At 43.6% G+C, this 11,959-nt stretch overlaps 1 protein-coding gene across 1 annotated transcript; it reads right to left on the reverse strand.

Annotated features, from left to right (window-relative positions):
- Positions 1 to 66: 66 nt before the first annotated feature.
- Positions 67 to 11,743, reverse strand: pfas (phosphoribosylformylglycinamidine synthase). The gene is made up of 28 exons (XM_067597425.1): positions 11,599 to 11,743; positions 10,118 to 10,240; positions 9,826 to 9,961; positions 8,812 to 8,917; positions 8,523 to 8,721; positions 7,343 to 7,448; positions 7,089 to 7,229; positions 6,877 to 7,001; positions 6,644 to 6,772; positions 6,425 to 6,562; positions 5,867 to 5,995; positions 5,678 to 5,751; positions 5,435 to 5,591; positions 5,280 to 5,341; positions 4,963 to 5,124; positions 4,578 to 4,814; positions 4,234 to 4,464; positions 3,834 to 4,014; positions 3,665 to 3,748; positions 3,244 to 3,399; positions 2,732 to 2,851; positions 2,464 to 2,609; positions 2,164 to 2,371; positions 1,855 to 1,946; positions 1,652 to 1,766; positions 1,410 to 1,559; positions 1,078 to 1,218; positions 67 to 772 (listed from the first exon to the last, which is right to left on the reverse strand). Exons 1-28 carry the CDS (start codon positions 11,726 to 11,728, stop codon positions 462 to 464), a joined length of 4,089 nt encoding a protein of 1,362 aa, XP_067453526.1. The 5' UTR covers positions 11,729 to 11,743; the 3' UTR covers positions 67 to 461.
- Between the last annotated feature and the right edge of the window lie 216 nt (positions 11,744 to 11,959).

Here is an 11,959-nt window from a genome sequence, read left to right on the forward strand (position 1 = left end):
AAAATAAATATTTATTAGCTTTAATATGTGGCTTTTCTTCATCCTGAAACACACTACACATGTCTCTTAAATCTTGTATTATTTCATTTATTAGCAAGTTCAGTTTCCAAAGTTTCAGCAGGACTCAAACAAATCATTCAACAAGTGATACATAGAGAACAAATCAGGATTTGCTATTTTTAAGGCAACACTGATGTCAGCACATCTGATTGGTGCACAATAGTTCTGTAAAATAAACGGTGATTGCCAGATTGAAACCAATGGAATGTATATAAAGTTAATTCACAAAGTCTCAAAGATATAAAGTATCGCAGGCATCAGTAACAATGCAAACTGACCAAGTACAAGTACCACAGTAAGTAAAAAGGTGTATTAGAGGATTATGTAACGTTCTGACTAACACACAACAACAAATACAGCGATACTTGTTTGACAGCACCAGAAACATGTAAACAGTATTATCAGTTTGTGTTGCTGCACCAGGCAGCTGCATTCTTGAACATGTGGAGCCAGGGTGAAGGAGTGAGAGAAGGTCTGAAGTCCCTCGGGGCCCAGGGCCACTGCCAGCCCAGGGTGCAGCGCTCTGGGTGGGGCATCATGGCCAGGTGTCTGCCATCCTTGGAGCAGAGCCCCGCTATGCCCTGCGGGGAACCATTAGGGTTGAGAGGGTACTCTTCAGTGGGATGACCCTGATCGTCAAGGTAACGGAGGGGGGTGAGCCCACCAGAAATAATCTGGTCCTGGGCCTGCGAGCTACGGAACTGCATCAGACCTGAAGGAAAGCGGTTAGGGGAAAAATCAATATGAAACACAGCTGTTGATTACAGAACATACTGATCTGTGACATAAGAATCAGCAGGATGAGTCGTGGTTGTGCAAGTTTCACATAGAGTAACTTTTTTGTGCTCAATTATTATTCAAAGCATTAATTTACAGCCACTCAAGTTATTGTTCAAATCTGATGGTTATCAGCAGTACTGGTGCCAAACAACTACAGACACCAGTTAGTCTAACATTTGTTACACTATAACATGATCGACTCTACAACCAACAGTTTTGCCTTGATTTTGACTGTACCTTCGCCATGTGCAACCCAGACTCCAAGAGCTGAGCCCTCCATGCCTTGGAGCCAGACGGATGGGGACGCTTGGATCCCAACGCTGACAAATCGTGACTCAAACCTGCCAGACTTATTGTGGGTCAGCACCACTTCAGATGCTGGGAGAAAAATAGGGAAAAAATAACAGCAAAATTATGACGGATTTTAAAATCACTAATCACTGCAAAAGGTCCTGTCTGTGATCATTTACATATTTATTTTCCCTTTTATTCTTATTATTAATAGTAGTAGTAGCAGTAGAAGTATTATAAGCACTTTTCTCTTTCGTCTTCTCTGCTTCTCCTCTTACCTCCTCCGTCCTGGCCCTCTCCCACCCAGCCCAGCAGGGCGAGCAGCTGGCAGCCATTGCACACACCCAGACTCAGTGTGTTGTCCCGCTGCCGGAAGCGATCAAATTCAGCCTTGGCCTTGGGGTTATAAGCAACAGTAGCAGCCCAACCTTTTATGAAAGACAAATGGTGTTACACAAGAAGAATATGTATCTCCAAGTGGACTTTGAGTTTGTATGTGTGTGTGTGTGTGTTTATATGCCTTTAGCTGATCCCAGCACGTCTGCGTAGCTGAATCCTCCGACAAACACAACTGCTTTGAAAGGCTCCAGGGTTAAAGAACCAGAGCACAGGTCCTGCATGGTGACATCCCACACCTACAAACAGATATAGACTGGAATCATGCACATCAACAACATAGCTTAGGTCAACATATATCCAGTTAATAAAGCTCTGATTATATACCTCAAAGCCCGCCATAAACAGAGACACAGACATCTCTCGGTCTCCGTTACTGCCCTCCTCTCTGACCACAGCTACACGAGGCTGCCCTGCAGCTGGAAGAAAAACACAAATCACAGATTTGCAACCAACTGAAAATAATTCAAGGGCAATTTTGATAACTGATAAACATTTAATACATTCATCAAATTAATGTTTCAAGTATTTGTATACTGAATTGTAAACTTAACATTTAAAGTAATTAATCAAAACATGACGGACTAACTTGCAGCTCTAGAATCCACTTAAGTCTTAGAGTACGTTTAGTCTTACTGAGCTGCCTGATGCTGGGCATGTCAGAGGGGTCAAAGGTCAGTTTGAAGTAGGGCTGTGTCCTCCTGGCTAACCCTTCCTCCTCCTGTTTAACACAGAGCTCATTGGCCTGCAGGCGCTCCAGCTGGAAACTGGTATCCTCCCATAATGCTCTGAGTTTAGGCAGCGGATCTCTTAGTACTTCCTGTCCGTCCACTTGAACACTGACCTTAAAGACAAGCGAGCGAAATGGAAAACAATGATATCACAGATGAAATTAAAACTCTTAAGATACAGTTCACGTTGAAATTGATGTCTCACTGTAGCCTCTGGTCCGAAGCCGCACGTTCTGCCGATACGATGGCACAGCACGCCTGCATCGCTGTATCTCTGACACACTGTTTCTACATCAGACTCGGATAACTCCAGAACCAAACCCAGCTCCTCGCTGAACAACAGCTCCATGACTGCGTAGATGACAGAGGCAGCAAAAACACTGCGTAAGTTTGTACTCCTAAGCTACACAGTTTATGGCTTTTACGTGTCAATTACAAGTAAATCAAACCAAGTGATGCGTCAGCTCACTAACCTCCAGCTCCTTGAGATGACAACTCCACATCAATCCCACGGTTTCCAGCAAACGCCATCTCTAGCAGGCAGGAAATGAGACCTCCATCGCTGATGTCATGTCCTGCACTCAGCAGATGATCTGAGAAAACAGAAAAAAATATCCTAATGCTACTCTCCTCTCTTTCCACACACATCAAGCACAATTTCTTTATAATCTACTTTAAATTCTAATATCCAATTTGAACTGATTCACCAACTTTAAGTATAACAATTCTTTAAAAAAAAAAAAGAAGGTACTATTTGAAGTTATTTTTGTTAGTCAGCAAACGCAAAAAATATATTCACAACAAAACCACTAGGTGGCTGTGTCATCACAGTAAGAAGCTGTGTTTACAATGAGAGGATTACAAACGAATGGATGATCGATATAAAGTTAAAAAGAAAAGTTTGCATGCAGACTGACAGTAAACAATCCTAAACTTTTTTTTCCTTCTGTGGCAGGAAGTACTTTGCCTTCAAGTGTAATCTGACCGTGTATGAGTGTCTGTGTGGCGTTGAAGCAGGCAGTCAATAGTTGAGGCTGGTCCAGGTCAGGAGAGCAATCTCCCAGCTGACTGTAGCACTGAGCCAGGGCTGAGCCTCCGAGACGATGATGGCCTGGACTCAGAGGAACCCACAACAACACGCCTGCAGACAGAGGACAAAGGGTCAGAAGCAGTCCGTCTGTTGCTGTATGTGTGTGTGTTAGAGAAAGAAAGTGTGTGTAGTCTGTGTGAGAGGTGGATTTAAAAAAACGCAGTGGACCATGACGATATTTCAAATTCTCTGGTGGTGTATTTCTGCCACTATTAATTATTCAAAACTATGAATCACAGACAATCAGACACATGTTCTTTATTGATTATGTGTGTGTGTGTGTGTGTGTGTGCGTGCGTGTGTGTGTGTGTAATACCTTTGCCATCTGGATCTTCGAGGTCAGGCGTCACGGTGGCAGTGATGTCAGGACAAACAACATATGCAGAGATAACCAGAGCCCCTAAAACAGAAGCAGAGTTAAAGCTAAAGTGCACACACGCACGCACGTACGCACGCACGCACACACACACACACAGTGAGAGTACCTGGAGCTTTGACCGTCTCTTTCCCCACTCTAGCGGCCATACTTAGAGAGTCCTTGCCCCCATCGATGGCCACTCCCAGCTGACCCATGACCTTACACATGGCTTTGCAGGCCTCCCACAGACATGCTCCCTCACCCGGCAGCTTGGCAGCCCACATCCAGTTACCACTACACTTCACATCCTGAAACACACAGCCAGGACTGTTAGCAATAGCCTGGACATTTATTTTAAAGGGTAAAACAAATCATCTGAAATGTTTACCATTTCTAAGATTATTTGGACAAACAAGTGCAGTATCAATAGAAAAGGACCATCATCATCCATTTTGATTTTGTGCCATCAATTATTTTGTGGGAGTTACTCCCCCCCCCCCCTTCATCCTCCTTCATCATCCGCTCACCTTCAGAGCTGTGACTCTGGCAAATACCAGATTGGTCAGAGCTTCTCCCACAGCCATGCGAGCCCCCGCTGCAGGACAGACCAGGCCTTTAATTGGCTGCTCTCCGATGGCCGTCGCTGCTCCCTCTAGGCTGAACGGTGACAGAGCAACAACAGCCACGTCTGCCAATGGGGTGTGAAGAGGGCCGACACACTGTTGCTGGGCTACCAACCCAGTCACAGACCGGTCCACCTGATGGGAGTGAGGGAGCGAAGGCACGGAGAGTCACAAAGTGTCTGCACAATTGCTTCTAAACACAGAGATGGTGTACAACAAAGATGTACATGCAAAGATAAAACACGGACCTTGTTGGTCAGGTAGCGTTTAGACGCCACAGCAGGCAAACGTAAAACTCTGTCCAGGGCCTCTTTGACTGTCAGCGCAGCAGGAAGAGCCAGTGGCTGATGGGTCGGGGTCAGCCGCTCCATCTTAAACTCCTTCTGCGGCATCTTCCCCAGAACCCACTCTAGCTGCAGGTGTACAGGACAGCGCCCCCTGCTGGCCTGATCACCGCTGTCTCCCTCATCATCCACCAGCACAATCTGTGGGAGAGATGAGATTAAAGTAAACCCAATGACACTAATCTGGAATCTATTTGTTGTACAGCCTTATGACCCATGACTTCATTACAGCAGATTGATTAGGACAGTGGATGTGCATTTATTGACTTGATCCCAGCTGAAAACGCACCTTGCCGTCTCCTGTGATGTTTCCCACAAAGTCAACGGGACACTTCTCCCTTTGACACACTCTCTCCAGGAAAGACCTGTCTGATGGGCGGAGCAGCAGGGCGTTACTCTCCTGGTACTCTGCCCCCCACAGCTCCAGCACGCTCAACGTGGGGTCACCTTTCTACAACAAAGACGCAGGAAAGAGTGAAATAAAATGAGAAATAGCAGAATCAAAGGGGTGTTATTCTTATACACATGAAACCGGATGAAATGGTTTTCAGGCAGAAAACGTTACTTGTGTCTTTGTAAGTGTAGCTGTACTCATGTGCTGATCACCTTGAATCTGCTGCAGTAGATTACGGCACCTGCTGGCTCACTGAGCTCCTTAAGAACATTACCTGCAGAAGAAAACATGATTCAATGCTTTAACTTTGTCTCATCATCTAAGCTTTACATGTAGTAATTCCTGAAATAAATCTTATGTTTCATACCGTTTCCTCCAGCTCCCTGATCATGTATACTGCAGATTGGGTTCCCGCCACTTCTTTCCAGGCACGCCCTCAGAGCGCGATTCATCTTCTGCTCCATCTCAGCATCTCCTCTCTGCACTGCACCCAGATCCCTGTCGCTGGAGTTGTCCCCCTGGACCTGCAAGCCAAAATGTTTTCAAACACTCTGACATTTCTGCACATATTGGGGTCACTGCTATTCTCAGTGTGATTTAACGGCCGTACTTGTACAGAGGAGGCTGCTCCTCCTCCCACGCCAATTCTGTACACCGGCCCTCCGATCTTCACCACTTCCATTCCTGATTGACAAGTGCAGCAGAGGAGCAGAGGGACGTTGTGAGTCATCGATCGATATGTGTAAATATATCTTCCGTGTTGATTAAACTCATTTCAAACAGTAAGTTAAAACATTACCGGTCTCTGGCTGGTCTTTCTTTATATGTGTATCTTCAATAGACCCGAGACCGCCGCTGAACATGATCGGCTTAATCCACTCTCGCCGCTCACCGTTAGCCAGCCGCATGCCGAAGGAACGAGCAAAACCTAGAGGAGGGAATTAGTACAAATATTAGGGCAGTGCTGAAACAATTATCAATCAATGAACCTATTGACTGATAGGAAATCTATTATAACAAATGATCGTTACTGATTGTTGTTTTAGTTATTAACAAGTAGAAAACCAAACATTTCCTGTTTAGTTTCACAAATGCTTTCTGTTTTATGTTCTCTGACTTTCTTTGTCTTTTGGCAACTAATCAGACTATGGAAACATCTTAACATCACACATCAGCTCTGGTTATTTCAGAAAAAAATGTGACATTATTCTTATCCTAAATTATCGTAAATTATGATCTATCCATTAATCAAATAATAAATCAATTGATTAATTAATAATGTAGACAATATTTTAGTTGCATCCCTTTCTTACAGTTTCTAGGTACACTTCACTATATCTACTGTAGGCTTCCCTACCTGACAGAACAGGTTCTCCAAACTTGTTGCCGTAGTCTGAGGCACCATCACTGGCCTCGATGGCCACCTGCAGTGGAGGAGCGAAGCTGGAAGGATACTCCCAGCCTTCTCCTTCAGACTCCCAGGGGAGATCGTAACCTGGAGAAAAGACATGTTGATGCCAAAAACTATTTCCATGAAGGGCGTTTGAAATTGAAGAAAACATACTGTTTTACAGACCTGGTATGTGCAGGTTGCCGAAGCAGTATCCTGCAGTGCCGGCAATGACGTGGCCTCCCTGTCCAGCACTCTGCACATCCCTGATGCGACCTCCTGTCCCTGTGGTGGCGCCACTGAACGGAGCTACGCCTGGAGGTCAGGTTGGATGTGATGGGAGATTATTTTTTGGAAAACAAAACATGAAGAAAAAGGACAGTTATGTTGCACATGAGAATTGTTTTGTGTGTTCTGACCAGTTGGAAAGTTGTGTGTCTCTGCGGTGAATATGACGTGTCGTAGTGAGTACCGCGTCTCATATGGACTGGCCTGGGATGCATTTTTTGGGTAAACACACTCCAGCTCCATTCCTTTGATACCACTGGACACACAAACACACATCACACTGAGTCAGTGTGAAACATTCAGACACACACAGCTTGTGTGGTTGCCGTTTCCACTCCACTACCTGCTGTTGTCGCAGAACTTGATGACGTTGTTCTGGTTGCTTTGCCGCTGGGTGTCCATTATGAGGCTGAAAAGTGTCTCCTCCTGCTCCTGCCCGTCGATCACCATTCGCCCCCGGAAGAACCAGTGACGACTGTGCTCACTGGGACACCGGAGTAAAAAGGAAAGCATTGGAGAATTAAAAGAAAAAAACAGCCAGGCATGACAACTACATAAAAACTGTTCTGCTAATCTGCTCACAGCAGACAAACCCACCTGTTGGACTGGGCCAGGTCAAAACACTCCACACTGGTGGGGTTCCTTTTAATCCTCTGGAACATTGATGTGTAGTAGTCCAGATCCCAGGAGTCAAAGGCCAGACCTGCGTCGATCACAACATACACATGAGCGCTTGAATACCAAAAAAACAACCACAACGTAGGAAGGAAACATACTGCATCACACATGTACATTTTTTGTATAATCTGTTCTTTTAAACAGCACCGTAGACAACGCACACAAAGATCATGCATGCTTCAACAGAACAGATATTCAAAAACTACTTTACACCTTATTGGTTTATCTACGGATAAATAATAAAGGATTAAAGTGCTGCTTTAATATGATGTCATGTCACCTATAATAATTTGTCTCCCTTCTATTAACCACCATGTTTCACTCAACCGAGGAAGCAAAAATAGTGAAAAATAAATCAATCTCTAGAGGAGGAAACTGAGCAGCTATGGCATCAGGAAACTTCAGATAGGCCCGTTTTAATTATATGCCCAATTCAGCAGTTGAGTATGGGAGCGCCTGCAAAGTATGTGCTGAAATTATTTTCATCTACTTGAGCAGCTTGTGAATATTAATAAGGCTAGGCAGAAGTGAACAAGCAGACCATGAACATAAACACGCACAGCACACCACATTCTGTTGCAGTGAACAGTTTAAAACCTGTTTGTATAAAGAGAGGGACAGTCCATGAATAACCACAGCTGCTGAATAGCCATCGCACATGCATACAAATGAAATGGACTGTAGTTTTGGTGCATTAGGGTGGTAGGAAGTGAAAAGTTTAACTGAGTAATTCTTAATTAAGCAGCAAATTCTGCTTTTTTCTAGTTGTCTGTGTTTTAAGGAAAAAAAAAGGCACAAGCACACACATGCACGTGCAAGATAATCAGCAGCATCATTGCCGTCCTGTGACTTTAACCAGCTAAGTAATAATGTCATGCGTCATGTGACATTATTACCTCCACCAGCAGACATAATGTACTCACAGATAACAGCAAGACTGAAAAGAGGTATAAAGAAAAGAGAGAAAGGTTACAGTACATGAAAGACTGAGTCTCTTATTGTACAAGTGACAAAAGTCAGAGTGAAGACTGAGAGAGGCAGGGGCTGAGATGTGCAAAGAGAATCTCTATTAATCTAAAAAGGGTAAAGGGAGTCTTACCCAGATCATCATTTGCAGTCTCCAAGGCCGCGCGACCCTTCCCCAAGATGTCCACCTCAAACACCGGCTGTGGTTTGGTCTCCACAGTGAAGGAGGAGATGGGATGTTGGTAGATGCACTCAGTCATACTGTCATAAAGACACTCAATCAGCTTCTTTGAATCTCCGTTGAGCTTGTTCCCGCTCCCTTCGTTCTTGGGCTGGAGGAGAGAGGGACAGATCGTATCAGAAGCGGGACATAAAGTGAAAAAGAGTCAGTGCGCTGCAAAATTATTTCTCTATGTGCAAACCTTGATTAGAAACCTGCGAGACAGCTCGACTCGGGTGACATTAGTGAGGCCGGCGCTCTGGCAGATGGACACAGCATTAGTGGACCAAGCAGTGGAGAAGTTCAACCTGAAGGGTAGAACAGAGACAACATAAATTAAACCTATTACTTGAAGTTATTAATTATATAAAATGATACCATAGTTATTTTTTGACTGATGGAATTCATAAGAATGCAGATTATTTCTGCCCACAGTCATCGTCATAAAATGTCGCCATATTATCTTCTAGAGTGAACAGTGAACATCATTGTGGGAGCTGCAATAAGCAGCCATAGATAACTGTAAATGCCCTGCACAGCATGCAGACATGCTAATAATGACAGCATGGGAAGTATTGATATATCTGGATAGATGGACCATTACTTGAATGCCAGTTTGACTATTCTTCAGACTGGATTTTGTATATCTGTAAATCCTCATTTTTGGCTCTATTTGCAGCTAATTAATATCTGATATGCAGAGGACAAACCCTCTTTGGTCACTTAATGAACTTTCTCCAAGCACCAACATCATGTCAAACTTTACATTTTTATTCCTACTAATGATAAGGCTCTCTGTGTGCAAAAGTCATTAAAATAATGCTGAAACTTGCTTCTTTTGGTCAGTAATGGACACTGTAGCTTCTAGGGGCTGCTAGTGAAGATTCAGACTCTTTTGTTGTTAATCTTGCAGCTATAAGGATCTGTGCATCTCCTCTATAAATATAACTACTGCACCTTTACCACCGTTACAATATTGCCGGTTCATTTCCCACATTTCAGAAATCAAGCACATTTTGTTCCAGTGTTTAGTTAATGACAAACAACCCATTTCAAATTTTCAACACATGCTGAATCTGATTATAACTGTCGCTCAGTTTGATCAATTTTAAAATATCTTCAGTATAATAAAGAGCATTAAGCCCTTTATGGGACAGAAGCAGATCCGCAGGATGTGTTGCAGGTCATTTATCAGACTGCAAGGGTGCAGTCGTACCTGGGTCCGATCTCCACCAGTTTCTCCCCGCTACCCTCTGTGAGGTTTGGCTTCTCGGACAGCTGCTCTGCCTGCAGTGGTGGACGAAACAACCAGAGGAGAACCTCCTTCTGTTCAGTACTCAGACTGTCACAGCCTGCAGCAGAGAGCAGGAAGAAAGAACAGAGGGAACGGAATGAATGAAATAAAGAAAACTCTGAAGGCTTCATAACGTATATGTCAGGCATTTGAACATTTACTTTGCTGTCCACAGCATTGGCATCTTCGTTCATTGACGCTGTTACACGCTCACCTGTCAGCTCCACATTGTAGCACAGCTCAGTTGTGATTGACAGCTCGGGGTAGAGCTTGGCTGCCCGCTGTAAGCCCCGCCCCTTCACGCCTTCATTACTGTAGAACCTCACCACAGCCATGACTGATGGAGAGACAGAAAAATTGATTCAGGTCAAAAACTGAGGGACCTCCATTAATAAAATCAATCACAGAATGTCACAGATGATGAATGGTGGGCATCAGTTATCAATGAAATTGATTTACTCTGTATTACTAATTGCATATTCTGATGTAACAGATCACTAAATCAGAGGCCAAAGGTCAATACTTATGATCAATGGTAAGTAAGGACTCACATACTCTCACATCTCACTGAGGCTGAACTTTGCCTTCAGGTCAGTCCAGGTCAATAATAGATAGCAGGCCTCTCATGACAGCAGACCTTTCTAAAGGTCTAAGGTGTTCAGACTATAACATTAAATCAATGAAATGTTTTGAAGCATGTGCATATGGTGCGGTTGTCTCATGGTAAATCAAACTGATTTCTGTTGATAGATTTTTTACTCAAAATACGTAAAATTTCTCATATCAAAACAGAAACCCACATATTATCACTGCTTCTGTCATGTAACATCATTCTCAAAGCAAACGGTTCATATGTTGATCAAACACCTTCACAGCAGACCGTCAGTAAACAACTTGTGCTGCAGAAGGTTCATATTCTAAACAGTGCTGATGTTACAGCTCATTTAAAGATAAATGTAAGTCTGAGATGAACTCATTCAAACACTAAACACACACACACATATCAGATCATGGTCACTTTTGGGGACATTACATAGACTTACATTAATTTCCTTGAGACTTACCTTAACCATAACAACTGACCCAAAAATGAGCTTTTCCCAATTGGGGACTTGGCTTTTGTCCCCAATTGGACAAGCCGTCCCAATTAACTGGTCCTAAGTCTGAAATTTGTCCCCAAAAGTAACCTTTGACACACACACACACACACACACACACACACACACACACACACACACACACAGCCTCCCGACAACTGGGACACTGATTGTGTGCATGTTGCAGGTCACACACTGCACGGTCAGGAGCTTTCTGTTAGTCCTTAACCACATGAAGCAGACTCCATCACACACACACGCACAGGCGCGTGCACACACATTTTAACTAGCATTGTTTATAACGTGACTATGTCAAGCTGCTTGTCTACAGTATAAAAACAACATGGAGGATACAGGTTGTTAATAGGTTGTTTAAAAAGTGACACCAGGTAACATAAGACGATAGCGAAACAATGCTCGGGGTTTTTATCTTTGTGTGCTCACAGTTGGGACAGTTTTCATGTTTTGTGTCATCTAATTGTTGCGTGGACGCTAAAGCGGCTAAAAGGTGCCAGAGTTAGCAGGTAGCTAGCTAGTAAAGTTTGCTTCAGCAGTTCAGACTCTTTGTATATGATGAAAAAGTTGAGATGCCGCTCACCTCTGACGTCCTGATAAACTTCTTCTCCTCTTGAATGGACTGAAGGTAGTTTAAGGTCTGCAGACTGACAGGCAGGATGGACGCATAGACCTCCGATACCCACGTGTGAGCCGCTCGATTGTTTGCGCATGCGCGGCTGGCTGCGATCGTCCCTTTGAATTTTGTGAGAATTGTAGTTTGCAGGAAATCATGACTTTTAAAAATAGGTTTACCAAAACCTTAAGATCATAAAGTGAAACTGTCTGACTGCAAATGAGAAATGCATATCTTTCTCATCGATATTTATTGTAACGTGATTTTTAGTGCTTCTAAGAGGAAAAAGATGTAATATCCTCATACAATAAAACTCAGACTAGCAAGT

Source organism: Thunnus thynnus, chromosome 8 (genome assembly GCF_963924715.1).
Source record: "Thunnus thynnus chromosome 8, fThuThy2.1, whole genome shotgun sequence".
Lineage (NCBI taxonomy): Eukaryota > Metazoa > Chordata > Actinopteri > Scombriformes > Scombridae > Thunnus > Thunnus thynnus.